The sequence below is a fragment of the Anabas testudineus genome, chromosome 13 (genome assembly GCF_900324465.2).
Source record: "Anabas testudineus chromosome 13, fAnaTes1.2, whole genome shotgun sequence".
NCBI lineage: Eukaryota > Metazoa > Chordata > Actinopteri > Anabantiformes > Anabantidae > Anabas > Anabas testudineus.
The window spans coordinates 18,465,493-18,492,530 of record NC_046622.1 but is presented as its reverse complement, the minus strand read 5'-3'; the positions used below and the strand labels follow the sequence as shown (position 1 = coordinate 18,492,530).

General features: G+C 42.0%; 5 protein-coding genes across 6 annotated transcripts; 2 read left to right on the top strand and 3 right to left on the bottom strand.

Moving 5' to 3' along the window:
* Nucleotides 1–985: 985 nt before the first annotated feature.
* LOC113167697 (ribonucleoside-diphosphate reductase large subunit) lies at nucleotides 986–5,169 on the bottom strand. Of its 2 annotated transcripts, XM_026368511.1 has the most exons (5): nucleotides 5,011–5,169; nucleotides 1,909–3,890; nucleotides 1,512–1,700; nucleotides 1,215–1,429; nucleotides 986–1,171 (listed from the first exon to the last, which is right to left on the bottom strand). In XM_026368511.1, the coding sequence occupies exons 1-4, from the start codon at nucleotides 5,027–5,029 to the stop codon at nucleotides 1,238–1,240; spliced, it is 2,382 nt and encodes a 793-aa protein (XP_026224296.1). In that variant the 5' UTR covers nucleotides 5,030–5,169; the 3' UTR covers nucleotides 986–1,171; nucleotides 1,215–1,237. The 2 variants fall into 2 exon arrangements, with proteins under 2 accessions (XP_026224296.1, XP_026224288.1); XM_026368503.1 differs by having other exon boundaries at nucleotides 986–1,429.
* A 1,049-nt stretch (nucleotides 5,170–6,218) lies between these two features.
* qpctla (glutaminyl-peptide cyclotransferase-like a) lies at nucleotides 6,219–11,102 on the top strand. The gene is made up of 7 exons (XM_026368522.1): nucleotides 6,219–7,041; nucleotides 7,911–8,057; nucleotides 8,135–8,428; nucleotides 8,762–8,923; nucleotides 9,256–9,355; nucleotides 9,450–9,566; nucleotides 10,023–11,102. Exons 1-7 carry the CDS (start codon nucleotides 6,823–6,825, stop codon nucleotides 10,166–10,168), a joined length of 1,185 nt encoding a protein of 394 aa, XP_026224307.1. The 5' UTR covers nucleotides 6,219–6,822; the 3' UTR covers nucleotides 10,169–11,102.
* Nucleotide 11,103: 1 nt separating this feature from the next.
* Nucleotides 11,104–13,150, bottom strand: six9 (SIX homeobox 9). Its single transcript, XM_026368535.1, has 3 exons — nucleotides 12,630–13,150; nucleotides 12,142–12,302; nucleotides 11,104–11,269 (listed from the first exon to the last, which is right to left on the bottom strand). The coding sequence occupies exons 1-3, from the start codon at nucleotides 13,035–13,037 to the stop codon at nucleotides 11,125–11,127; spliced, it is 714 nt and encodes a 237-aa protein (XP_026224320.1). The 5' UTR covers nucleotides 13,038–13,150; the 3' UTR covers nucleotides 11,104–11,124.
* A 1,772-nt stretch (nucleotides 13,151–14,922) lies between these two features.
* Nucleotides 14,923–20,604, bottom strand: six5 (SIX homeobox 5). The gene is made up of 3 exons (XM_026368468.1): nucleotides 19,853–20,604; nucleotides 17,312–18,816; nucleotides 14,923–17,113 (listed from the first exon to the last, which is right to left on the bottom strand). The coding sequence occupies exons 1-3, from the start codon at nucleotides 20,536–20,538 to the stop codon at nucleotides 16,431–16,433; spliced, it is 2,874 nt and encodes a 957-aa protein (XP_026224253.1). The 5' UTR covers nucleotides 20,539–20,604; the 3' UTR covers nucleotides 14,923–16,430.
* A 2,657-nt stretch (nucleotides 20,605–23,261) lies between these two features.
* On the top strand, nucleotides 23,262–27,017 carry tbcb (tubulin folding cofactor B). Its single transcript, XM_026341325.1, has 7 exons — nucleotides 23,262–23,429; nucleotides 23,930–24,085; nucleotides 24,311–24,451; nucleotides 24,624–24,720; nucleotides 25,149–25,340; nucleotides 25,716–25,788; nucleotides 25,888–27,017. The coding sequence occupies exons 2-7, from the start codon at nucleotides 23,966–23,968 to the stop codon at nucleotides 26,000–26,002; spliced, it is 738 nt and encodes a 245-aa protein (XP_026197110.1). The 5' UTR covers nucleotides 23,262–23,429; nucleotides 23,930–23,965; the 3' UTR covers nucleotides 26,003–27,017.
* Nucleotides 27,018–27,038: the final 21 nt, after the last annotated feature.

The window sequence follows — 27,038 nt, the reverse complement described above, 5'->3', positions numbered from 1 at the left end:
TCCAGTGGGGCTGAGATGCTCGTCTGTTTGTTCTGGTTTCAGATTTGTACATTTGAAGTTCAGGCTTCAGACACTCCAGTAAGAAAATCTGTCATTCATACATCTCCACAGGTGTAGCTGTGATTTTAGTATCTGCCAGTCTTAATCTTTAGTTTGCTTATGTAAAAGGGGCGAGGTTTTTTTTTATACATATATATATATATATATTCATTTTGTTCATGTTATCTATAACTCTAAGCTATTTATAGCACACACCGTGATTCCTGTTGAACAAATCAATAATGCATTATTAAGGTTAATGGTAATATTGTATGACTAGGTTTGCTTTGTTTTTTTAGATGTTAAATATTTTGATAATTTATTTTTTAACACGTTGACCACTGTTGCAGACAATAGTGAAGAACAGAGGGTACTGTGTTTTTGTTTGTGTGTGCTGTTTTACTTCTGATCTCTGTACAAAACTGGTTTGTATGATTCCTGTTTTCCACTTTCCGACATCGTGCGTCGGTGCCGCCTGCGTGTGGCAGCTGTACACGATGCACTGAAACTGTTTTGGTCGAATATTGTTTTCTTTGGGTTGTAATAACTTGTACATTTAAAACTGTAAATTATGTTTTCATTATTTTATAAAAAAAATATATTAAAAATGATCAGAGCATTTGCTGATTGTTTTATTCCCGTTACAAATAGTTGGAACTAGTATCTGGACTCTAGCATCTAAAATTAATCTGCTTCTCAATATTGCAGATTTTACAAATTAACCAATCAGATGAAAAACTCCTCAAACCCACATCTCTACAGTCTTCTCTCCAAACTTAACTGTTATAGAAACATCATGGTTTTTAATATTTCCCTTTAACTATTCACCATGTGGTACAATAAATCTAAAACATTTGCTGATATTGTTCCTACAGTTATACAGCAAACAGCTGATTGTTTTTCTAAGAGGTTTAGGGTTTTATTACCAAACAAACATTATGAAAGCTGCATATAAAAAAAACTTTATTTTCCCATTACAAAGTTGTTATTTACCATAAAATACATTTAGTACATTAACTACTTGCCATCTTCTTACTGACATGAAGTGAGTCAACACATTAATAAAATTTACTCCATACATTCTGACAGCTACACCCAAGAACATCAAGCCCGACACCCAGAGCACCACGATCAAGTCGTAACAACGTCGAGCTTTAGCCGGTTCAGAGTGTAATTAGCGAGGGGACATCGAGGACACTTAAGATCCACACATGAGGCACTCGTCTCTGTTCTCCAGAGAACAAACCATGGCTGCAGTGTTTCGCTCCTTGATCTCCTGCTCTGACGCTTTGGTCGCCTGCACCTCCTTCAGCTTCTCCTTATTCAGGGTGAATTGGATGGGGTTAGCAGCAGGCTTCGTCCTCAGGTAGTACATGCCCGTCTTCAGACCCTGGTGAGAGGGACAAGAGAATTTAACACAGATTCCTTCACCATCAGTAAAGTTATTATTTTTTATTTTTTTTATGACTCACTTGTTTCCAGCCATAGAAGTGCATACTGGTCAGTTTGCCATAGTTCGGCTCTGCGATGTGAATGTTCAGGGACTGGCTCTGGTCGATATAGGCGCCACGGTCGGCAGCCATCTTGAGTATGGTCTTCTGGGAGATTTCCCACACGGTTTTATAGAGCTGCTTCAAGTCGTGTGGAATCTCATCAATGTCCTATTGAAACAGGAGAAATATTACTTTTGATCTATAAAAAACAATAAGAACAGAAACTTCAAGTAGCTTCATTGTTCACCCAGTAGAGCAGATTGAAAATCCATCTCAAGATTAGTTTCTACATTAATGAATTAATTAATTAGTGAATGAATGAATGTATAAAACTTCAAATATTCTACATCAACAGCAGCAATTTGTTGGAACCGACCTGGATGGATCCATTGTGAGCGATCAACTTGTTCTTCATCTCCTCGCTCCACAGTCCTCTCTCCGTCAGGTCTTTGAGCAAGTGAGGATTAACGATCTGAAACTCTCCAGAGAGCACCCTGCGCGTGTAGATGTTGCTTGTGTAGGCTTCGATGGACTCGTTGTTGCCCAGGATCTGAGCGGTGGAGGCTGTGGGCATCGGGGCCAGCAGCAGGCTGTTCCTCACACCGTGCTTTGCAATCTTCTCCTTCAGCAGCTTCCAGTCCAACAGGTCGGTCGGCGTCTTCTCCCACATGTCGTACTGGAGGATGCCCTTACTGACTGGAGAACCTTCGTACGTCTCGTACGGGCCGAACTCGGCAGCCAGCTCGCAACTCGCCTCCAGAGAAGCATAGTAGATGGTCTCAAAAATCTGTATGTTGAGCAGCTGAGCCTCTGGGCTTTCAAAGGGGTAACGCATGAGGATAAAGGCATCTGCCAAACCCTGGACCCCGATCCCTATTGGCCGGTGACGCTTGTTGGACGTCTCGGCCTCAGGTACTGGATAGTAGTTAATGTCTATGATCTTGTTCAGGTTCCTGACGATAACTTTGGTCACATCGGCCAGTTTTTTAAAGTCAAAAGTCCGCTCAGGGGTGACGTACATGTTGAGAGCGATGGAAGCCAGATTACAGACCGCTACCTCATCTTTGCTGGTGTATTCAACGATTTCTGTGCAGAGGTTGCTGCACTTGATGGTGCCCAGATTCTGCTGGTTGCTCTTCCTGTTACAGGCGTCTTTGTACAGCATGTATGGCGTGCCGGTCTCTGTCTGGGACTCGATAATTGCATACCACAGCTGCTGAGCCTTCACCACTCGCTTCACCCTCCCCTCCTTCTCGTATTTGGTGTAGAGCTCCTCAAACTCCTCCCCCCAGCACTCGTCCAGCCCGGGGCACTCGTTGGGACACATCAGAGACCAGTCCTGGTTGCTCTCCACTCTCTTCATGAACAAGTCAGGGATCCATAAGGCGTAGAAAAGATCTCTGGCTCTCTGCTCCTCCTTGCCGGTGTTCTTCTTCAGCTCCAGGAAGTCGAACACATCGAAGTGCCAGGGCTCCAGGTACATGGCGAAGGCTCCGGGTCTCTTGTTGCCACCTTGGTCAACATAACGTGCCGTGTTGTTGTAAACTCTCAGCATGGGGACGAGACCGTTTGAATTTCCATTGGTGCCGGCAATGTAGCTCCCTGTTGATCTGATGCAGCTGACAGCCACACCGATTCCTCCAGCTGACTTGGAGACGAGGGCACACTGCTTTAGCGTGTCATAAATGCCTTCGATGCTGTCATCCTTCATGGCGAGCAGGAAGCAGCTGGACAGCTGCGGCCTGTTGGTCCCTGCATTGAAGAGTGTAGGAGAGGCGTGAGTGAACCATTTCTCTGACAGCAGGTTGTAGGTTTCAATGGCTGCATCAATGTCCTCTCCATGGATTCCAACGGCCACCCTCATGAGCATGTGCTGCGGCCGCTCTGCCACTTTGCTGTTGATCTTCAACAGGTAGGACCGCTCCAGAGTCTTGAATCCAAAGAAGTTGTAGGAGAAGTCTCTGTCATAAATGATGGCCGAGTTGAGGCGGTCTTTGTTCTCCAGGACAATGTCAAGGGTCTGCCTGGAGATCATGGGGGAGTGACGTGTGTTCAGAGGGTTAACGTAGTTGTACAGATCCTCCATCACGTCACTGAACACCTTCTTGGTCTCTTTGTGCAGGTTTGAGACCGCGATCCGTGCTGCAAGGATGGCATAGTCGGGGTGTTTAGTGGTGAGGGTGGCGGCAATCTCTGCCGCCAGGGTGTCGAGCTCCACCGTAGTGACACCACTGTACAGACCCTGGATCACCTTCATCGTAATCTGGGCCGGGTCCACAAAGTCAGAGTTCAGCCCATAGCAAAGCTTCTGGATACGAGAGGTGATTTTGTCGAACATGACGCGCTCTTGGCGTCCATCTAAAAAAGAAACACACACTCAGTTCATATTTAACCCTCCATCAAGTTGCCAGTGAGGAAAAGCACACTCACAAGATAATAACTGGCTCAGAACATAGCAGTTCAAATTAAGGATGTTTCCAATTTAGGACTTTCCAATTACTTTGTCAGCTGTTTTAAATCCAAATAAATACCAATAAAGCTGTTTTTCTTACCACTTTTTGTGAAAAATGCTTTGACCTCCAGTCTGTACAGTCTGGATTAAAACAGAGGGCTTGTGGTTGTTAGCTCAGCTTCCTGATAACTTGTTCAAAAATCTAATACATTTCACAACATGACCAACAGAATCTGCATAAACTAAACATGTTAATTAGCATTTATTGCAACTACATAGGTTTTACAACAACACTGTCATGAAATTAAATGTTCAGTTTCACACTAATATACTTTAGTTTTTTAACACTTCCTTTTCCTGATGTTTCACACAGACATTCACAACTGAAGCTGCAACAATAAGTTACTTAGTGAGATAACTTTTGTTTCTTTAAAGCTAGAAGTGAGAAACATTTGATGGATCTTCCTCTGCACTGTGGAGGTTCGTGTTTTATTCATTTCTCCTCACTGACATTAAACCGGTCTTCGACTCCTCTTCAGCTGAGGTCACACAATCACTGGTTTTGGCGCCAACGATGACTATGAAGGGTTATGGCTGAGTCTATAATAACTCTTCCTTCTATAGAAACACAGCAGCAGAGCAGCAGAGAGACTCTTTCATGGACAGTTAACTCTTAGTGATGGTTAACTCTTAATGAGTTAACTGTCTGGTATCAGTGTTAATTATATAAAGCGACATGCTCAGTATCCTGATGCTAATTAGCCTCTTAAAGTTACTCTGCTTTTCAACACCGTTAACCAACTTAAGTGCTGTTAGCATAACTTCTAGCTAACATGAGCTGAAGTCTCCGGCCACTCCAACACGCTGTGGAAGTTTCGTTTGTGTGTGTAAATCTTACTCAGCCTTACTGACGCAATAAAAAGACAGGGACTCGTCTAATTACTGGCAGGTCCACACTATGTCGGTGGTAGCACCGAAGCTAGCCGAGGCCTAAGCGACACTGTTCCGCAACAACAAAATGCTCACCTCTCTTGATGACATGCATGGTGGCACAGTGTGATGTTCCTCGTCTCCCGAGAAAGCAGCAGCTCTCCAAACTATAACCTCGACCTGTCCTTACTGTGACAACGTGCTGCTGAACAGGGACGGAGCGCGAATGACTCCTGAAAGACCCGCTAACTGCGTATTTGTACGGAAGACGTCACCGACTTCAACTGAGAGTGACAGGCATCTCGACCAATCAGCAGCAGGAAGACAACGGACCTTCGTGTCTGAGGACCAATCAGAATAGTTTGAATGCCAACTTCCTCTTCCGTGCTTCAAATGTGGCGGGATGGAGAAGTAGGTCGTGAAGCACGTTTAGTTGTTTTTCTTCTCAATTGATCATCATCCCTCAAATGAGTAATGAGAATGTGGCCTAATTCAGTCTCTGTTCCTACACATTGGAAACTCCAGTGATGCACAGTTTCTTTGCTACTCATAGTCTTTTGGCTAAAGCATCAATTCAAACATTTATTCTGCAAATCAAAGCAAAGCTGATGTTGTATACGGTTTTTCAAGCCAGCTTAAAACATAGTTTACTGTGTTGTAGTATGTACATGTGGATGTGTATATTTTATTGATTAAACATATAGCTAATAGATGAATGGATGAAGTACCTAAAAGTTGTAAACGTAATTAGTAGTGGTGAAAACTCCGAAACCTTACTCAAGTAGAAGTACCAACAACACTGTTTTAAAAATACTCTATTACAACATTCAAATTCCTACTCAAGTAAAAGAAGTTTGAACTTTACAAATCTCTCAGAAACCTTACATGCAGAATGTAGTAAAATGTAACATAGCAGATATCCCTTTTTATTGTATTGATTGCTATTGTCTTTTTATTTATTTACTAAGTTCTCTTGTATTAAGTTGGTCTAACAGACTGTGACAGTGACTAGTGAACGATCCCTGATGTAACATCCCACAGGCCAAGGTGACATGTTCAAATGTCTTTTTTTCAGTCAGGCCCAGAATATATTTAAATGATCATGTATGCCAAATAAGAACATAAACATATAAGAAACTAGAACCACAAAATGTTCGTTACAAAACGATGACTAATCTGATCCTAAAGTTGCCTATTAAATTTTAATTTGTTTACCATCAGTATTTACTGTAGTTTCTACTCCTGTCAGTGGGTGGTGGTACTGAGCCACAGAGCTGCATTAGTAACCAGCATTAAAACGTAGAAGAAGTCACGCCACTTGCTCTCAGCCGACCGAGGTTTCCAGTTATGTTTTAATCATTTATATGTGTATTAATACATAAAATGTGTTTATTTTTGTATGTTCTGCACCAGAGGAGCTGTGATAAGTTTTCTGCTTCATCAGGTTGATGCAGTTTTTTCTCGTTAGCATTTGTCGCTGGATGAAAATGAGTTGAACGCTGCAGTAAATAGTTGCTGGTCGCTAAACTCTGACAAAGACACAGACTACAGGATTCATCGCTTAGTTTCTGTGGATATTATAACGATGTTTCCTGGATTAACTCGATCGGAGCAGCTCTAAATCAAACATGTCCAAAGAGAACTGGGCTGGTAGAGACACACTGAAGACTGGGACCAGAAAAAGCGGACTTGTGGACGCGAATCGTGGATCATTATGTTAAAAACCGGACCACGAAGCGTGGGAACCTAAATGTTTCTGTCGGACTGACAAACAGCCTGTTTTCTTAGTTTCTCAGTCTGCTGCAGCTCAGTCCTCCTCGACTTCCTGTGTGGACCTCCCTCCTCGGTTTGTACACGTAGCTGTTGTGACTGACTGGGCGACATTAGAGAGGCTCCCTATCTCCAGTCATGTCCAGGTCCAGTCGGCGCTACAAGCCTCTGCAGCAGAGCAACGGCAGCGGATCTTTCCCCAGCTGGACCCGGGTACGGATGCCCCGTGCCCGGGTGCTGCTGCTATGTCTCCTCGGGGTCCTGGTGCTGGCTGTGGTGCTGGGAGTCTACCTGTCCAGTGACACCACCAGTGGACCTGTGAACCATATGCCAGCTGCAGATCTGACTAAAGACAGGGTAAGAGACAACCAAGAGTAAGACTTGTATGTTAGGAAGTAACAAGGTGCATTTGCCCAAAATACTCTGCTTATGTACAACTCTGAGATCCTATTTCATTCATCCCCTTCATTCTGTGGTTGCATGTCTCTGTTGTGAGAGCATGTGCTATTTATGTTTGGACAAAATGAACCGAGATCAATACAACAATGAGCACTGGGTGAAATTGTGAAGGAAGCTTTTTAAACAGTTTCTGAAAGTAACTGGTATTTTCAGCATTGGTACTGTTAGTGAGTACAGCAGTGACAACATTCATGCAGTGAATTACAGTCATTATATCTGCCCTGGTGCCACTTCAGTGGGGATGGTTTGACTTTGATGTTGTTTGTTGTGTCTGGTCTGTTCTTCTATATCAGACAAGGTAAAACTCCACCAAATAAAATCTTTAGAGGAAAAAGAAAACTTTAGAAATGGCAACCCAAAAAGAATCTACAGAGTATAATTGTATTTAATAATAGTATATAAAAAACCCAACAATCCCATCTGAGCAAGCTTTAGACAACAGTGGAGAGGAAAAACTCTCTTTAGAGGAAGAAACCTCCAGCAGAACCAGACTCATGGTGGGCGGCCATCTGCCTCGGCCAGCTGGGGTGAGTGGAAAGAAGAGAGAGAAAAGAACAGCAGGCAATAAAAACATCAACAAGCAGCAAAAAACATTGGTCAGCAGTCTAAGGTGAATAATGACCAAATACATGGGAAAAATATCAGTAAAGGTTTCACGCAGTTCTGTACCTTAAAGACTTGCAAAGAACACAAACCCTGTTTGTTCACGAGGTTCCTCTTCTCACACCTACTGAGTCATCAGTGTTCTCGTCTTGTTTCTCCTCCAGTTGTCCCACAAACCCAGCAAGTGCTCTCCAGCTCAAATCCGTCGTCTGGCCTCTCAGGTGGATGGGACTCGTCTGTGGGAGACTCACCTAAGGCCCATCCTCATAGAGAGACTCCCAGGGACACAAGGCAGCCTGGCCGTACAACAGGTGTGTGTGTGTTAGTTTCCTATTCCACTCACTTCTTCTCCTCCTCCGTGTTTAACTTGACCTCTCACTTTCTTCAGCACATCACGTCCACACTGTCCTCGCTCTCTGCTGCCTGGTCCATAGACCTGGACTCCTTCCAGTCTTCTACCCCTCGTGGCCAGGTCGCCTTCACTAACATCGTTGCCACTCTGGAACCCTCAGTCCCTCGGAGGCTGCTCCTGGCCTGCCACTATGACTCCAAGGCCCTGCCTCCTGACCCCCGCGCCCCAGAGAAGGTGTTTTTGGGGGCCAGTGACTCTGCAGTGCCCTGTGCTATGATCCTGGAGCTTGCCACGTCTCTAGATGCCCAGCTTAGATCATTCAAACAGCAGGTAACTGTATATGTTCAGTTGTGTTTGGCGTCCTATTGACGTACCGGCTAAAGATTTGAGATGCTAATGAGTTTTTTTTTTTCTTACACTCTCATTTTCTTCATCTGCCTCCAGGGCTGCTGTATAAGATAGAAAATGCTGACTCTAGCCCTCTATTTTGAGCGCAGCAGTCTTCTGTAGAAAGCAGTGTCTCTGTGATTTATGTAGTTACCACAGAAATGCACTCACTCGCTTGCAAACACACTGCGACAACACTGCAGAGAAACTGACCAGAGTTGCTGCTTTTATGTTTTTGAATCTGACTTCCCCACCTTTCTCCCGTTCTCCACCTAGAAACTTCCAGTAACTCTTCAGCTTGTGTTTTTTGACGGCGAGGAGTCGTTTGAAGAATGGACGGCTACGGACTCACTGTACGGCTCTCGTCACCTGGCCGAACGCATGGCCAACACAGCTCACCCTGCAGGGTCATCACACGCCACCATGCTGCAGGCTGTGGTGAGGAAAAATACACATCCTCGCCATGGTCATCCTCACAACCTGATCCAGACCAGACTGATTTTAACAGACCAAAGCATATTTAAACAGATAATTGCAGCTCTCTGTTGTGTCTTTGTGGACTTGCCCTCCTACTAAAAACAATAGTCTAGTCTAACCATAACTTACTAGATCAATGTAAGAGCCCTGATTCAGTCACAGTCACTAACTTTGCCATTCCTGCTTTGTTTCTCATGTAGTCATGTAACAGTACTATTTGTGTTTTTTGTTTTTTTGTTTGTTTTTTCTGTGTTACCATTGCAGCTACTAACTACTTTGAACCCAATCTGTAGGACCTGTTTGTGCTGCTAGACCTCCTTGGTGGTCCTGATCCACTGATTGCGAACCACTTTGACAACACGGCACGCTGGTTCGACCGCCTGATTGCTGCGGGTAAACACTTGGTCTACTTTTTTCGTGTTTTTCATAAATATTAAAATCCCTCTTTGTTGTATGACCTTACCCTGACTTCACCCCTCATTTTCAGAAAAGAGACTCCATCGACAGGGTCTTTTGATGTCTCACCCCTCAGAGCAGACGTATTTTAGGAAGGATGTTTACTTTGGACCTGTGCAGGACGACCACATCCCCTTCCTTCACAAAGGTGAATGATAAAACTGGACCAGTTTCCTTCCACCTGTTTTTTGTGTGCTTTTTATACATGTACATAAAATAATAGATGAACATTAAGATCTTGAAATATTATAAAAAAAAAAAAAAAAAAAAAAAGCTAATTTAGTGAATTGAGAAAATCATTGGCAGATTAATCAATGAAAACAGTTGCAGTCCTAATTCACTTCATGTGTATGGCAACATAAGTCCCTGTGTTTAAGAGGCTGGAATGAGAAAATGTTTGGGTTTTTGGTTTAAAAAATATTCAGTCATTAAAGAAGCTGACAATTAATTTTCTATCAACTAAGTGCTGCTGCTCCACTTTCCTGGAGACTGCAAACTGCATAAGATAGTTTAGTTAGGATGTGCTGTGAGTGGCTTAAATGTATAACATATGCTGTCAGTCATCGTCATCATCTTCTTCCTCTTTTCTTCCCAAACTGTGCAGGGGTCCCCGTGCTACATGTCATCGCCACTCCCTTCCCACAGTTCTGGCACACGCTGGACGACACAGAGGAGAACATGCACCGTCCCACTGTGGAGAACTTGACTAAGATCATGGCTGTGTTTGTGTCTGAATACCTGGGTTTGTGAACACAGACACTGACAAATATTTGTGGTAAAGGTCCACACAGATGTCACCTGGATCTCCACCCTGGAGTACCAGTGCTTGTTAGCAATGAAATGAAATGAACTAAACTCAGCTGAATGTAGCCCAAGTCTGTGCTGCACTGTCCAGACTAATTTTCACGGTTCGTGGGTTGTGAGGGTGGAAGGCCATTATCTAAATGTGAAGACTTAAAATGTAATTGTAGTGACTAATGGGTTTAGTACCAGAGGAGCAGCTGGGAAATAGGACTGTGAATTCAAAAGCACTCAAAAATAATAATTTTGCTCCATTCCTGTGAAAATTATTGTAGCCTTATCAATTATTTACCCTGTAAATATGATCAAAATGCACTAAAGTTCTCTAAAAAAAAAAACCTTGTGTGAACACTGTTCTTACAGTGACAGCCCCTTGGCTTTAAAGCCTGCGCTTATTGTTATATTATAGCTATATGTAGTAAATATGTTAATAGAAGAAGAAAAACAATGTTCTTTTTTACCACTTGAAAGGTATTGAGACAAGTCTGCAATGAACTTAAAATGTTTTGTTCTATTTAATTTTATTAGTTTTAGAACATGACGCAATTGTGGCAAGTCAAAGACACTGAAAATGTTGTAACCTCTAGATATAGTACATGCAGGAACATGTTACCAGCCCCGTTTTATCATCCCTTTAACAAGTTGGGGAACCTGAGCTTTAAAAATGTCTTTAAAAAGTTTTACAGCACACCTGGTGAACTTTACTCCAGCAATGTGATGCTTACCTTTTATGACTGTCTTGTATTATGTTCTGTATGTGTTTCTTTGTTTTTGTTTTGTTTGTCTGTTAGTTTCCTTGCAAAGTATATATATTTTACTTATAGAAATTCTTCAAAATATCATACTATTCGAAAAGACGCAGCCAAAGTAACAGAAGTCACAAATTCTACACTGGAAGAGTACACTCAGATGAAGCCTCCACACATGTGACGTAGAGGAGGTGGTGGATGAGAGAGAGGTGGAGGGCAGCAGTACTGTGGGCTGCCTGGAGGTGAAAGGCTGATGTCAGAGGAATGATAGTGGCCTGAGGGTCCTCCAACTGCCAGGAAGCTGGAGGAAGAGACGAGGAGCATCAGAGAAATGCTTCTTAGATCATTCTGTTGAATATTACACATTTTAACCACAAGATGGTGTCACTCCACAGAGACACTGAGTACAAGCTAACAAATTTTATGTGTACAACAGAAACTAAAACTTGTCTATATGTAGAGTCCACAAGAACAAGTTCTCTTGTATGTGCTTTACAGGTGTTAATGTGGCATTAAACATTATCCAGAACATAATTTACTTCTTCTTTACTACTTTGTTTCACTGTTCTGTGTAGAACAGTGAAACAAGATGAATAATGGCAGAAACCCACCTGTTAGATCAATCCATTAGTGCAATAAAAGAAAATTAAATGGCATTTTTGATTTACTTGTTAAAGCAAAAATGTTCTGGCAAGTTTGCAAATATGAATATTCATGCCTTACAGTCCCTGTGTGTGATATTTTCTGCCTAAACTAGATTTTGACACTTTTCTGAGTTCATATTATATTTAATAAGAGAAATAATAATGCAGACAGAAATGACTCCTATTTATAACATCTGCTCACTTCTGATTGGCTAGTCAAGTCATATCACTCCGCCGACATCAAACACAATAGACCTTTAAAATGTTTGGTCAATTTAACAGAACTGCTCCAAAAAGAAAAGTAGATTGATTTGATTCAACGAGGATTTAATTTCATTTAATTTAAAAACACGTATGGACAGTGTCAAACTTTTAAAACCTGGCACAAAAAACTTGGGTGCATCCATCCGCCTGCAGTCACTGCGGTGAGTCCAGTGAAGTTTTCGAAAATAACTTTCTGCGACATAATAAAACATTACATGATTAAAACGAGGTTCCCCAGACAGCGACCTGCCGCCTCGTCACTGACCCGGTGCTGTCGGTGGTCCTGTCCCTCTGCCTGCGGTTCTTGAACCAGTTGCTGACCTGCGTGGGGGTCAGGCCGGTGGCTGCAGCGAGCTCTCGCTTCTCCCGAGTGGAGGGATACGGCTTGAGGTGGTACCAGCCCCGCAGCACGCTGCGGGATTTCTCCTGGAGGAGAGGAATGATAACAAGACACCTTCATCCAAAGAGACATGATCACCTCTCTGTAGACATTTTCTATTTCTCATTGGAGTCACACAGCTTAAACATCACGAAAACACTATTTACCCCTGAAATGTGACTATAAGTACTAATATGTAGCACAGAATACTCAAGTAAAATACAAGTAGGTGTGTACATGTACTGTGACTTTATACCTCTAGCCTGTCTCCTGCACAGATACTTTGATAACTATTCAAAATGTATAACTCGTACAATGTATTGAACTCGTGAAGTCTAGATACCAGCTGCAGGATAAGAAAAGGTTTTATCTACTTTGAAGCAGTAGCTCGTCTCCTCCCCGTCCCAGATGGTGTGTGGTAGAGGAAACCTTCTTCTTACACGATACTTCCCCACAGCTCCCAAGGGTCGGCCCCTCTGCCTCTCGGCCTCAATGTAGTGGGCTCGGAGCCACAGCTGCTGCAGCAGTGGGTGGCTGTGTGGGGAGAAAGGGAAGCCCTCGAGCAGGGTGTAGAGGTCAGAGAAGCGCCCCTGGTGAAAGGCTACTGCAGCTTTAGCCTTGAGCACGCTTTCCAGTTCCCAAGGGCAGGGAGAGGAGGAGGAGGAGGAGGAGGAGGAAGCAGGAGGAAGAGTGCGGAGGAAGCCAGCGAGACGATCCATACAACCACTCTGCAGCAGGACCTCGCAGACACAAGCCACCTGCTCTGCTGTGAAGATCATCATGGAAAGAGGACAGTGCACCAGAAACTCCAGAGATGCAAGTTGGACCAATGTACTTGTGAATATCTCCTAACAACCTCCCTTGAGTTGTAACTGGGGAGAGCTGAAGCCTCTGAGGAGCATTGAGGCTCATCTGTAGATGAACAAAAACGAAGCAAACGTGCATGTGGGTTTATCATTGCAGATCATCATGCTCTGGCAGAATCAACTCACAGGTAACCTGAGACCATCAGGGTTAAAACAACACACCATACATCCCTCCCTCTCTTGTAAAAACACATGGATGTTCTCCCTCACACACATTTTGGTCTTTTGCTTTTGTGCTGGCATTCACCCGCGGAAAGAGAGAGAGTGCGTGAGAGCATAATGGTTTCACAATGCAGGGAGAAAATGCATTTGAATAAAATTTTCTTGCCAAATTAGAAACAAAATCCTTTGACAAATCGTTTTAATACCAACAAATAATTCCCAGTTCCAAAATGTGATGCATGAGAACACTCTTTGTAAATATAGTTTATTAAAATATGTAATATAAAAAATAGAATGCATTTGAATACAAAAAAAAAGAGAAAACAAGAACCTCAAATGACAGACACGAATGATCCCTTTCATAAAAGTTGATCAAAATACAAAATCTTTGGTTAATTCTGGAGTCATGCATGTTATGCGTTTGATGGGAAAGTAAAAACAAATCCCAGGCTACAAACAAATGTTGTGGTACAAATGTGCACAAGCCCTCACAGGCTTTCATGTCAGCATTACACTTTGGTAAGAAATGGCTCATAAACAAATGAAAGCTACCATAGTTTACATTTCCCTTTACACATAACTAATGTTAAGGAGAATTCATGCTAAATTGGACTTGTCCAAGCCATTTAATGAACTCCCTAAACGCCCTTGAGAACAAATGGCCTTAAAATGTATTAACAGAGGGGGTGGCCTATTTCAAAATGAACCATCTACCATTAAAACTGATTTAATATGTATAGTTTCAGATTGTTAAACCTCACTTTCCAGAACAATGTGACCTTCCAAAGGAAAATTAATATCATTTCCTATCAGCATATTTCCACAAGGATTCATTTTCTTTCAGTTCATGTTGATAGAAACTGATTGATACATGCTTTAAATAGATTAAATGTACAAAAGAGACAAACATATTAATAAAAAAAAACAAAAATTGTAACTAGACAAGATACTTAAGTGTATTTTTATGTACCATAATTGGCCAAGGGTTTGATCGCTACCTGTGTTATGACAGTGGAAAGCTCATAGGCCTCATGACCCTTTTAGCTATTCTGTCAAGTGGGGATTACCAAAGTCCAATTAATGAGTCCAACCATTACCATAACACGGCAGTGCAGCGTAAACATTGTGTGAATGAAATGTGCAAAATATACAAAAAGAAGATGCAGAGCTAAAACTATGCAACCAAAACTGTCGGGTTATGTTTCACTGGAAATCAAACAAAATCAGAAGAAACAGAAGTGAATCCATACATTTGGGTATATAGCAATTTTAAAACTCTGCATAAAGTCTAAACATTTAACAACCACAAAACAAAACAAACAAACAAAGAAAAAACTTTAACTTGTAGGTTTTAAAATAAGGCACTTATCAATATCAGCAAATAGAATTTATGGATGCATCTGAAACAAATATCACTTAGTGGGATCACAGCAAACATTTTAGTGTAATGCACTGTCATGCTTTATGTAAAAGCTCAGTATTTCAAAGCTTGTTTTTGTCTCCCAAATGTACTGGCTTTTTAACTCAGCTACTGTTCCACGTAGTGTCCTAAAAACTACAGAACATGCATTGCATAGAGTATAAACCTTTTATTTCCTATGTGTGTGTGTGTGTATATATATATATATATATATATATATATATATGAATTTATTTTGTTTTTTTTCTTATGCATGGTCGGAATCTAACTTAAAAACTGCAGAAAGTAATTAATAACAGTTTCTTGATAGAATTGAAGTAGGCTGCATGTTAAAGCCCAGACTTCAGTAACATGTAGCAGTACAATACAATACTGTTGTATACACTCACCGGCCACTTGATTAGGTACATCCGCATGTTAATATCTATATCTAATCAGCCAATCACATGATAGCAGCTCAACTTAGGCATTTAGTCAAGGTGAAGACATCTGCTGATGTTCAAACTGGGCATCAGAATGGTAAAGAAAGGTGATTTAACTGATTGTGACATGCACACAATCGTCTATAGAAGGACAGAAAATGTCCAGTGAGCAACAGATCTCTGGAAAATGACCAACAGATCTCTGGAAAATGACCAGACTGCAGCAGAAGACCACATCAGCTGCTATTTCTGTCAGCTAAGAACAGTAAAGTGAGACAACATTCGTAAAGGCTCACCAAAATTGGACAACAGAAGTTTGGAAAAATCTTGAGTGAGTTCACAGTAGATCGGATCAGATCTCCATCCAATAGAGCATTTCTGGGATGTGGTGTAGTGTTATATTCGAATCAAGGATGTGCAGCTGACAAATCTGCAGCAACTGCATCATTGCCTTGTCGAGTATATGTCACAAAGATTTAAGGCAGTTCTGAAGGTCGAATTGGATCCAAACCAGTACTAGCAAGGTGTATCTAATAAAGTGGCAGATGAGTACAGTTTTCTTCAGAGTTGAAGAAAACAATTCTATGGTTTTACTTGTGAAGACAATAACCTTCACACTATGTCCCTGGAGTGTAACTAGAATAACATGTTCAGGCTGTAAAAGAGAAAAAACATCAAACTTTTGTTTAGAAGAAAAGTAAACCTGAACTTCATGAAGTTCTTGACAATCAACTATTAGATGTGTCCCTTTGTCTTATAGTCTGATGTACAGTTATTGTGATGAATAAAGAAAAAACCCAAACATATTTTTCCAAGTAGAGCTAAGCTTGTCAACAAAAATGCAATGAAGAGCTTAGAGAGTTGGCAAGCCATGGCACCTTGTATAAAATAGTCTTTTTGAATACCAGGACCTGTAACTGGTCCAAGCAGACAAAGCTGTGTTGGGTCATCTTTCTGATAAAAACAGCTACTTTAATAAAAACGTCCAAGATGCAAAATTCTCAGGCAAAACCCACAGAACTGTTCTGATGTTGAACCAGCAGGTGAATAGTCCATATAATCCTGCCGTTCATGAGAAACAGAGCAGAGGGTTTATCTCAAAGGTAGCAGATAAAACCGTGATGGTATCAGGCCCCACCGAAAGAGCATCATTGTTGTACATATAAGAACCTACACATAGGTCTTAGATGGAATAAAATCTTTTAGATCACCTAAACAAAATCAAACAGCGCAGACTGTAATGTGTTTGTTTCTCTCTTTGTGTTTTTACTTTAGAGATGTGGAGCTGCCAACTAGATAAAGAGGCTACAAGCCCAGCTCATCATCCACAGGGACAGACTGGAGCTGAGCGAGAATCTTGGAGTCTCCATCCATCTCCTCGGGATTCCCTAGTGGTGAGCTGGCTTCCACGTCCTGATCTGGAGAGGGGCTTCCCAGAAGCAACGACACACCTCCAGGTAGGCCTAACAAAGTTGGATCTACAGGTAGATCCCCCTTACCACGGCCATCAAACAGAGTTAGACCAGCTGAAGTGGAGAGTGGCACAGGGCTCCATGCTGGCTGGGACAACTGAGTATTTGGTGTCACTCCACTGTACATGGGACTGAGGGTGAGCATGCTTTCTGGTGTGAGAGTGTTTGGCGTTGTGGGGGCAACTGACTGGTCCAGCGTGTGAGGGGAGGGAACGTTAGGTGTCTGGCCGGTTGCAGTCGCAGTCTCTGGAGCACAGTATGGTGGAGACGAGTTGATGAAGTTCAGCGGAGATGATGTGAGGACCCTGGGGGTTTGGCCTGAGGTGGATAAAGGCTGGGAGGCAATGGGAGGAGTAGAGGGGGCGAGAACAGGGTTCACTCCGTTTGCAGATATGGGTGGAGCCTCAGGGACTGGTTTCAGGGGCAAACTGGTGAGCTGAATGCCTGCTGGGATGGTCAGAATCAGCTTACCTTGCTGGACACTTAGATAAGGGCTTCCACCAAGGAGAAGATTACCTACAATGGCAAGAAATCAACAACGTTCAAAAACTCTTCCCACTCAGTAAAGATTATGGCCTTCAGTTTAAGCACCAAGTGAAACAACCTACAGTTGCTATATAAAGATTGGAGATCATTTCTTACTTCTGCATGATTTGTTCTTTGTTGTCAACAATTTGCACCAATCCTATAATATATCTATCAAGTATTTCATACCTGATGGAGCAGAGGGCAGCTGAATGATTCCAGAGTTGAGGAGCCGTACACCAGGAGTCATGCTGGTTGGTGGACCCACACTCTGAACGGGTCTCATCTGGTTTATCCTCAGAGGACCCTGTGCGACTGGTCCAGCTGCAGGAGCTGACGTCAGGATCTGTAAGGGCACTCCAGCAGAGGGGATTGAGAGTGAAGGACTGGCTGGGACAACTTGCGGGAAGGAGATGGTGGAGGATGTTTGGATGGAGGAGACAGGAACCAACTGAGGCATGGAGAGGGGGACTAACTGTGTTGGTATTGTGCCTTTGGCCTGGGGGAATGGGACTACTTGTGTTGGGGAAGATATGGAAATAACCTGTGGAGCCTGAATTTTGCTGGGTGCAGAGTTTATGATCTGGTCCCCTGGCTGTTGTGCCATTCGCTGTGGTAGCTGATTGTTGTTAAGCTGGGAGATAGAAACTATGGTTGTGGCACCTTCAGGTACAGTTGTTGAAGCAACCTGCTGCTGTTGCGCCAGTCTGTTTTCTGTGTTCACTGTCTGGGGGCTTTGGAACTGAGGAGCTGGTGAGGTGAGGGGTGATACTGGTACCAGCTGAGGGCACTGGGATACTTGGGATCCTGAGGAGTGCTGAACCAGCTGGGATACCGGTATACCCTGGATGGAAGGCACAACCTGAGGCAGAGAGAAGACCTGAGGAGTGACACTGCTGGTGGAAACCATGGGGCTAGAAGTGTTTACTTGGGAGCTGGCAGTGGCAAAGACAACATACTCCCCCTGTGGACTGGACAGAGCCACAGCAGAACTGGATATCATCATGCCTGCAGACGACATAGGGGCTGGGAGGGTGAGGGAATCCTGGGTATTTTGTGTTAATACTAGTGATGGGAGACTGGCTGGGGAGGACAGATTTGTTGAAGATGGGGATAAAGGTGCAGAAGAGGAGGATATTTTCTGGCTGCTGCCCTCTGATTCAGGCACACTGATGTAATCCATTGCATTGCCACTTTCTGTCTTAGGTTGCAGAGGTAGGGAGATGACGGATGAAGGGTTTGAGACTGGTGTAGTGTTGGTGCTAAGGACAACTGCTGGAAGACTGCTTGGTTTGGGCTCCATCGTTAAAACCTCCTGCTCTGCCACAGAAGCTGCTTGCTGCGGCTGCACACTGATACCAGGTTTGGTTATTACCTGCGCGCCATTCAGTATCAAGGGAGAGCTGGCAGCCACAGGACTGAGTGTGACTGCTTGGCAATCGCCCAAGCTTAGCCCGTTAATTATGACGCCAGCGCCAGCACCGGAGATGAGAGAATTTCCATTGAGTAATAACGGCTGCGAGGCTGTGAGGAAGCCACTGGACCCGTTGAGGATGAGCTGGCCCCCTGTGCTACAAGGGACTGCAGAGAGAGAGATGATGGGAGTTGTGGAGCCAGCAGCATCCTCTGGTTTGTCAGGGGTGTCGTCCATAGCACTCGCCTCATCCTCAGTGCTGTGGTTCCCATCAGACTCACTGAAATGGAAGAATAACAAATGGTTTATACAAAAAAGGAAATGTTTTATTTATATGTGCAGTAAAGTTTGTTTCACATTGGTCAAGATGAAGCTTTGATATTTGCATTCAAGAAATGCAACATGTGAGAAATGTGTTAACTTAAGTGAAGAACAGTATGATGTCGACCAGCACAACATAATGCTCCATGGTTGCTTAAAGGTTATGTCTCAAAAAAAGCAAACCACCACCACCACACCTCATGTGATGAAGTGCACCTCTGTCAGACATTTTTTTAATAAAGATTTAAATGAACCGTTGTAATAACACAGGTAAATAAACGTTTTATAAATGTAAGCTCAAATATGTGAGATGTTCGATTCCCAAAAACTCTTTCAGGGCCCGTATTTGGTTAATGTGTGTTAGAAAGTAGAACATCCTAGTCGTGCACATACACAGTTTGACCCCCTGCAAGAGCACCAGAAACCCTCAGGTCTGATAAGATAAGTCAGCTGTATTTTCTCTTGTCTCCTCACAGTTTGCCTCCCCCCTGCTTGGTGAAATACTTGCAGTTAAACTATTTCAGTCTGCTGTGTGAACTTTTCATGCCACCCCCACCATCCCTACTACAGGCTTCTTGCCCTAACCTCAGTGTCCCTGGTTTTGCAGGCCCTGCAGCCGGTGCAGGGTTTCAGGGAACTGGAGTCACTGGTGGGTGCCTGGATCTCACATTTCATAACAAAGCAACATGCTCTTGGCCTCAGACCTGAGAGGCTTCACTGCTGTCAGAAGTCATCCCCTGTGTCCGTGTCCTGTCTTTGTTCGGTTTCGTCACCTCAGTCTTTCCATGCTGTCCGTGTGTAGGTCTGTGGGCTTTGTTTACCTTTCACCATCACCATCAAACCAGTCTGTGTGTTTCAGACACGTCTCTGTTGTTTTTTTAATCGCAACACCAAGTCTCCAATAAACGGAAAAACACAAGACATGCTGCCTTTTTCCAGTCTAATCTAATCTAATTAAATCCAATCTAACGTGTTTCCACTGTGGTTGGACTTGCCTTTTGCTGTGCGTCCCGGACGGCGTCCTGTCCCTCTGCCTGCGGTTCTTGAACCAGTTGCTGACCTGTGTGAGGGACAGTCCGGTGACTTTGGCCAGGTTTTTCTTCTCGTCCGGGGTGGGGTACCTGTTGCTCTTGTAGCACTCTTTCAGCGCGTTTCGTGACTTCTCTTTGAAGCAGTACACGGTCTCCTCTCCGTCCCAGATCGTTTTGGGCAGGGGGAACTTCTTCCTGAGCCGGTACTTGTCCACTGCGCCCAGGCTGCGGCCCCGGGACCTCTCCGCCTCCTTGTAGCGGGCTTTCAGGTACAGGTCCTGTAGGAACCCATGGTTAGACGGGTGGAAGTCGTGGCTCTCCAGGATGGCGTACAGCTCCTTGAATTCGTCCCGGTGGAAAGCCACCAGAGCCTGGGCCTTCAGCAGGGTCTCGTTGCCACGTAGCAACTCGGACGAAGGAGGTATGGTGGATAGAAATCTCCACAGGCGATCCACATTGCCCGCCTGCAGAAGGGCCTCGCAGAGACATGATACTTGGTCAGTGGAAAAACTCAGAGCCGACTTCTGGAAACTTTGGAGTAACTGCTCCGAAATCTGGACAGGATCGTTTTCTTCTTTGGAGTCAGTTTTCGTTGGCTCCTCTGTGCTGTTCTCAGATTGTTCTGTAGACTCCAAAGACAAGGAAGCCATTTTTAGTTGAACTTTTTTTCCACCAGTAGTTCCTCCTCCTCCTCTCTCCCTCCCTCCCTCTGCAGCTCTGCGCTCTCTCCTGGTGTCCGCCAGTCGACCAAACCGTGAATGTTTGCCTGCAGACTGACAGTCACGCCCCTTTCCTAACATACCACAGTGTCTTTGTCAGGAGTTACTTCATGCTGCTGGTCCTCACATGTGAATGTCCTCATGTATTTTGTCAAAGTTCCTCTGAGCAGTTTTTCTAATCTGCTGCTGCTGGATCAGACACAGTGAAGTGACTCCACACATGCATTTTACATCTCACAGCTCAAACTGTTAATAAATGATTTGAACAACATCCCACTCTTCAAATATTGGCACTCAATAAGATGCCGTCAGTGACTTTAACAGTTAGATATCTGAACTGGTGCAGATGAATCTAGTAATTGGTTGACTGTTTCTACAGAAGTGCTCTTTTCTCAGTCCAGATCCATGCAGATAACGTTTGGCACCTGTTGGTAAATCGTGTCTTGTTTTAATAAGGGATTCTACATCTTTCAAAATAAATTACAATGGTTTATTGTAATGTTTAATGGTAAACACTTAATGCAAAAGGTTTTCGCATTGTTCCTGTAATATTAATTCGTCTTAGATTGGGAATTTAGATTGAAGAAATATGTTGAATTTTACGTTACTGTCAAGTATTAATTTGCTTGTGATGTAACCTAGATGCTGTTGATCTTTTTTAATTTTTAAAAAAGTTTGATATTGATACGTAGTTTTAATCTAAGGTTGAGAACCTGGTTCAGTGCAGGAGGAGCGTACCTACCTGTTGCCTCTTATGATATTCTCAAAAGACTAACATTTGTTTTGTGTAATGAAAAACTCCTTTGCAACACATGTCTCTGTGTTTGTTCAGGTTGGGCTTGTTGTTCTCCCAGTTCTCCAACAGGATCCAATGATCTGGTGTGTCTCGTGTGGTTTCTCAGTGCAAATACTCTCAGTACAAACACACACAATTAAGTCTAAAAACACAGAATTACATTTGTATAAGGGCATGTCATCTTTTATTGCTCCGTCCTGCTCATTACAAGGAGACAATGTCATCTGATAGAGTGCTGCTTGTGACAAGTATCAATTTCGCACTGAATATATGAATCCAGTACTGTAACACATTTAATATAGCCTATCAGGTAAGTTCAGGACAATTTCAGAAAATAAACAAGCTACCACAGGTTTTACTCTCCGTTGATGATGATAAAAACTGAAAGTGTAACCGGAACCTGAGCATTAAGCTGAAGCTCCGAGATTTATGGGAGAAATTTAAGGATGTTATGTGTAATAACATGGAGCCTATGATCTGCAGAAGAGTGTGAATAAGGTCGGGCAGGTTTACAGACCTGCATATCCATCAACAACAAAAGGAATGTAAATTTTCACCGTGGGGCTGTGGGCTTGTTTCAGGCTCACCCCCTCCTCCTGCGTGTCTGGTTGTGGGTGAGCTCTCTAGCTTTCTTTGATCTTCTTATTTCTGCCCACACATGTTCTGTTCTGTGTGTTTGTTGAATACTTTAGTCCACTGCATGGCCATGATTAGAGAATAGGTTTAATTTTCTCACGGGGAGATTTTTTTTATTTTTATTTTGTTGTCTGTCAAACAGCAACAACAAGAGATTGTTCTTTTCCAAGATATAACTAATCATTGAGATTTCAGTCCCCACAGAAATGCTTTAAATTACATTATTTTATTTTCATTACAAATAGGGTATACTTTATTCTAAACATTAATTGCTATTTCAATTTCTCTTTTGCACCAAGACATGGTGTGGCATTAAGGTCATTTTGGAATCTGTGACTGGGGGTCACTCAAAAGATCTCAGGCAAATCTTTTCAGCTCAGTGGTTTCATGATGGTGGATCGATCTATCCACCTTTGCACACTCAACTGCCTCACTCTCAACTTTCAAAGATTTGCTAAAAACTAAACTCTTCTGAACCTTTCTCTGCACTGAAATATTTCTTTGCACATTAAACTGAAACAGCGCTTACTAAAGCACTTTACTTTAAAGGTTGTGCCCTTGGTTTGGATATTTGCTTGTTTTTTTTTTTACCTCAAAGTTGATTTGGATAAAAGTCTCTGCCAAATAACTAAATGTAAATGTAAAGTATCAAAATTAGTATCACTTGAATGTGCACATTAAACAAATTATTCCTATCATGCTGCGTGAATTCTTTATTCACCACTGAAAAGTTTCTTTTATTCAAAAATGAATGTGCTTAACCTATTAAGGCATTCCTCTCTTGGATCGTGAAATATTTCACTCTCTGAGCTACCTTTAATCATAAAAGGTAGCCTATCAGTATTTACACCAGCATCAGTAAACTTGATATCAAATAAAAAAAAAAACCCCAACAACAATGTGGCACTGAATTAAAATTCCAGGAACATTTATATTCAACAGTTTATCATTTGTTTGTTAACTTCCAATAACACACTAAATGCCTGATCTAGGTTAAGATATTTCCCATAAAGAACCTTTGTGCACATAGCGCCGCTCTGTGGTTATCTAACAGTCCAAACTCAGTCCTGTCTGATAGTTGGTTGTCAATTGTGTCAATCTTCTTGTAAGTAGGCGGTTCTTTCTTACGTAGAGTAACACGATTGGTCAACATAATTTGCTTCTCGATGTAATTGGTGAATTCCGGTGTGGGGGTGGGTAGAAGGTTCCAGAGCTGGGCGTGGCCGGAATCGGTGGTACCGTTTTCTGGCAGAACCAAATCGCGAGGCTTCGTTTCTGCAGTTATTATACTACATTAGTCATGGGTTCATCTGGGTAACTTGTGATACAGACACTAATCGTCATTTTCAAACTGTGTTTCAAATACCATCGAAAGGAATAATACATATTTGTAAGTAACTATGGCAACCTTGGTGTTTAGCGAAGGCTCCTTAGTGTATCCAGCATGATTGTTGTGCTAGCCACCCAAACAGCTAGCTAGCATGAACACAGCCTGTGGCTAGCTATTCTAAAGTAGCTAGCTAAAAGTTGGGAAATGTATAATGAAAGTTAAACGTTCTCAGATGTTACACAGTGTGAACACGAGAGAAAATGTGTCAAAAATATAGTATAGGCTGATGCTAAACGTTAAGTTTAATTGCAGTATTTGTTCAGTAATGAGAGATAGAGCAGTAGTTAACGGTACCATTGGCCGAGTAACAGCTAGTATTGTTAATGTAGTAAACGTACCCTTTTGTTCTTGGAGTTATTTGGGATTGCTTTGCAAAAAATAAATGAATCAAAGTACACTCACTGTCAGATGTTAATGAAGAAATGCATCTATTTGCATCTGTGAGATAATGCATTGCTTTCAACCCCATTGGTTAATGTCACATTGTCTGCTCTTTTCAGGTTTTGAGCACTAGTTGAATCTAAACAGTTTGGAAAATGGACAGCGGAATAACAGTAGTTACCAACCCCACTGTGAATGTGCGCCTTACAAGCACCATCTCTTCCTTTGAGGTGCAGCGCAGGTTCAATAGAGGGATTAGTATAGCAGAACTAAAGGTAAGCCTCAGCTTCCTATTTGTGATACATTCTACACCTTTAAACATGTTGGCTCTACCACTGGGTTTTCCCAGACATAGCCTGCACAATACATTGCACGTTGTTAAGATTATTTTGTTAGATTTTACCATCTTCATCTTGTTGTAGACCTAGAAATAGACTTTAACCGATTGCAATGATTATACCACGTGCAGTAATAACTTATATTGCTTGTGTTGTAATTAGGGAAAGTTGGAGATGGTTATAGGTGCACCTGCCTCCTGCATGGACCTGGAGTTATTCAGTGTCTCTGACAAGTTCTTGCAGAAAATGGATGATGAAGCTTTGCTGGGTTCCTATCCTGTGGATGATGACTGCAGAATACATGTATGGAGCAATGGTTTTGTACAATGAGCACTTATGTTCACCAATAAGATGAAAGTTTTCAAAGCAGATTGCACACATTTATGTTACTATGAAAATGTAATGGTAACAAAAAGAAAAGGCAGATAATTGCTTTACGTGTTTTATCTCATCTTGAATATAATTTCTTCCACAGGTTGTTGATAGAAGTGGAGGTCAGATGGGTGAGTTCACTGATGTTTCCAAAGTGGAGAAGTTTGAACTCTCAGAAGATGCTTATGATAAGAAAACAGGTAAGCTTCTTTCTAATTTCTAATTCTCACAGCATAAACATTTGGCTGTGTTTTTGGTATTAAATAAAATACATTTCCTCAATTTTATAATCAGATTGAGCTTTTGCAGGATAGCATTGTCATTACACAAAAATCCAAATAAAATTATGAATGATGACTTGGTAAATCAGCTCACTAAAAATCAACCACCATAGCACTGCTTCATTCAGTCATTGATAAAGGTATCACTATATGTTAATATTGAATTAGTTATTTTTTGTGCACATAGTCAATCAGCAATATATGTTCTGTTATCTTTTAATAGATACAGTGCATACATGCATACAATTCTTTAATTGCTAATAGTTAAAACTTTTATTGTGAAGCAGTTATTCATACATAATCAAACAGCTTCCATTGATCACACAATCCAACCTTCTTTCCTTCAGACACAGCAAGATCATTCATGAAGAAACATCGTGTTGGTCGCTTCAATGAGGAAGAAATGGCCAAGAAGAAAGTGGAGCATGCTGCTCGAGAGGAAGAACAGAAGTCTGCTGCTGATGCCATTTCTGTTGGCAGACGATGCAAAGTGCAGGTCCCTGGGCAACCCACAAAGCTTGGCACAGTCATGTATGTTGGTAAGTGTGGTTGAAGCTGGCTCACTTTGATCAGTACACCGGTTTAAGTGAGCTTCTGTCTAACAGAGCAGACATTGTTGTAATTGCAGTCTATGCAAGTGAAAGGAATAATTGTAGCCCTTTTTATACCTTGATCTGCTAGTTTTAGGAGACCAAATGTAACTGCTGGAAGAGCTGCTATGTCCTAATAGTAAAAGTCCAAATTTGTTGATCCTTCATCTTACATATAACACATAAAACAGTGGGAAAAAATATATAATCTGAATTTGTTAATAAAGATAAGATTAAAGTGTGCTTTTCCTGTAATTCAACTGTTTATGAAGACTGAGATTTTAGGTTTACGAGTAACTAACAATGTTGGTATGCTGATTGCAGGTACAACAGATTTCAAGCCAGGCTATTGGGTTGGTGTGAAGTACGACGAGCCCCTGGGAAAGCACAATGGAACGTAAGAGCACAGTCATTCTTTCTTAATTATGCACATTGTCTTGTTGGTCTTGATTTTGCCTGACTTAAACCTTGTCCTTTTTTAAACATGTCTCTGCAGTGTTGAAGGGAAGCAATACTTTGAATGTGAGAACAAATACGGTGCATTTGTGAAGCCCCTGACTGTGACTGTGGGCGACTTCCCTGAGGAGGATTACGGTTTAGATGAGATTTAGGACTGTTTAGGTTTTCTCCACTGCCTCAAGCTGTTCTTCATCCAACCAACCAGAGATGATAAAGAGTAATTTTTATTGCAGCAAATGTTTTTTGGTTGTTAGTTTTGTTTTTTTGCTTGTCTGGAAGGGATGGTTTAAGGGCATTCAGCCCCAAGGTCCACCAATGCAACATGAAAAAGTGAAGTCTGTTGGTGTGGTAGATATGATAACAATATGGATAACAAGAGGAGCTCAAACTTACAGGAATTGGTAAAGGCAAGGGAATTTTTTTCTGTGAGGCAGTCCACTGAAGGTTACATTGTGGTCTTTCACTTCATGCACTTCTGATTGATTTAATTTTCTTTGCTTTAGTAGAGCTTGTTGCTCCTAAGCTTTCCCAAGACTGGAGTATTCAATGTAACCTGACAGTCTGAATGCCAACTACATTTCTCTTTATTCAGTTTATACCAGTGTGTACAAAAATGATTGTATATAACTGTTAATAGTTAACTGTAGTCTTAGCGTTTTTGTTTTTGAAGACTGTACATTGCTAAAATAGTGGTCCAGAAAACTGTCTCTGGACCACCAATCTCACCTAAAATGCTTAGACACTAAAATAAAAATTGGATTTGTATTCCTAACTTGGTGTCGAGTTGAGTTAAAACTTCCAGAAACAATTTCCAGACATTGATTGCAATCACTCCTCAATTGTCAAAATAATTCAGTCGTTTTTCAATATCGGTTAACAAACAAGAAATTCACAATTAAGAAAAAAGAGACCAATAAGTCTCACAGCTGTTGTATCTTTTTGCAGCCCGTTGCAGCTATCACTGTCTACATAGTTATACAATTCCTGAGTGTGAAAGTATGCAGGGTTAGATATTTCTCTTCTTAACAACCTAAAATGTAAATTTGTGTTTGTATGCTGTATGTAAACAGTTCCAATTTTAGTCCAGGTGAATACCAGATGTAATTCTTCTCAATATTTTTGTTACTTTAATTCCTCTTGTTAAAAATTAAATTGTCTGCACTTGAATGTGTCCTGCTTATATTGAAC

Coding starts and splice junctions, on each gene's coding strand:
- LOC113167697 (XM_026368503.1), bottom strand. Junction 1,701..1,908: donor CTCACAATGGATCCATCCAG/GTCGGTTCCAAC, acceptor CTGTTTCAATAG/GACATTGATGAGATTCCACA. Junction 1,430..1,511: donor ACTTCTATGGCTGGAAACAA/GTGAGTCATAAA, acceptor CCCTCTCACCAG/GGTCTGAAGACGGGCATGTA.
- tbcb (XM_026341325.1), top strand. CDS start 23,966: ATGGACAGCGGAATAACAGTAGTTACCAACCCCACTGTGAATGTGCGC. Junction 25,341..25,715: donor TGGCACAGTCATGTATGTTG/GTAAGTGTGGTT, acceptor TGCTGATTGCAG/GTACAACAGATTTCAAGCCA. Junction 25,789..25,887: donor CTGGGAAAGCACAATGGAAC/GTAAGAGCACAG, acceptor ATGTCTCTGCAG/TGTTGAAGGGAAGCAATACT.
- six9 (XM_026368535.1), bottom strand. CDS start 13,037: ATGATGATCTTCACAGCAGAGCAGGTGGCTTGTGTCTGCGAGGTCCTG. Junction 12,303..12,629: donor AGACGAGCTACTGCTTCAAA/GTAGATAAAACC, acceptor CCTCTCCTCCAG/GAGAAATCCCGCAGCGTGCT. Junction 11,270..12,141: donor AGGACCACCGACAGCACCGG/GTCAGTGACGAG, acceptor CTCTTCCTCCAG/CTTCCTGGCAGTTGGAGGAC.
- six5 (XM_026368468.1), bottom strand. CDS start 20,538: ATGGCTTCCTTGTCTTTGGAGTCTACAGAACAATCTGAGAACAGCACA. Junction 18,817..19,852: donor TCCGGGACGCACAGCAAAAG/GCAAGTCCAACC, acceptor CTTCCATTTCAG/TGAGTCTGATGGGAACCACA. Junction 17,114..17,311: donor GCTGCCCTCTGCTCCATCAG/GTATGAAATACT, acceptor TTGCCATTGTAG/GTAATCTTCTCCTTGGTGGA.
- qpctla (XM_026368522.1), top strand. CDS start 6,823: ATGTCCAGGTCCAGTCGGCGCTACAAGCCTCTGCAGCAGAGCAACGGC. Junction 7,042..7,910: donor CAGATCTGACTAAAGACAGG/GTAAGAGACAAC, acceptor TTTCTCCTCCAG/TTGTCCCACAAACCCAGCAA. Junction 8,924..9,255: donor CCACCATGCTGCAGGCTGTG/GTGAGGAAAAAT, acceptor CCCAATCTGTAG/GACCTGTTTGTGCTGCTAGA.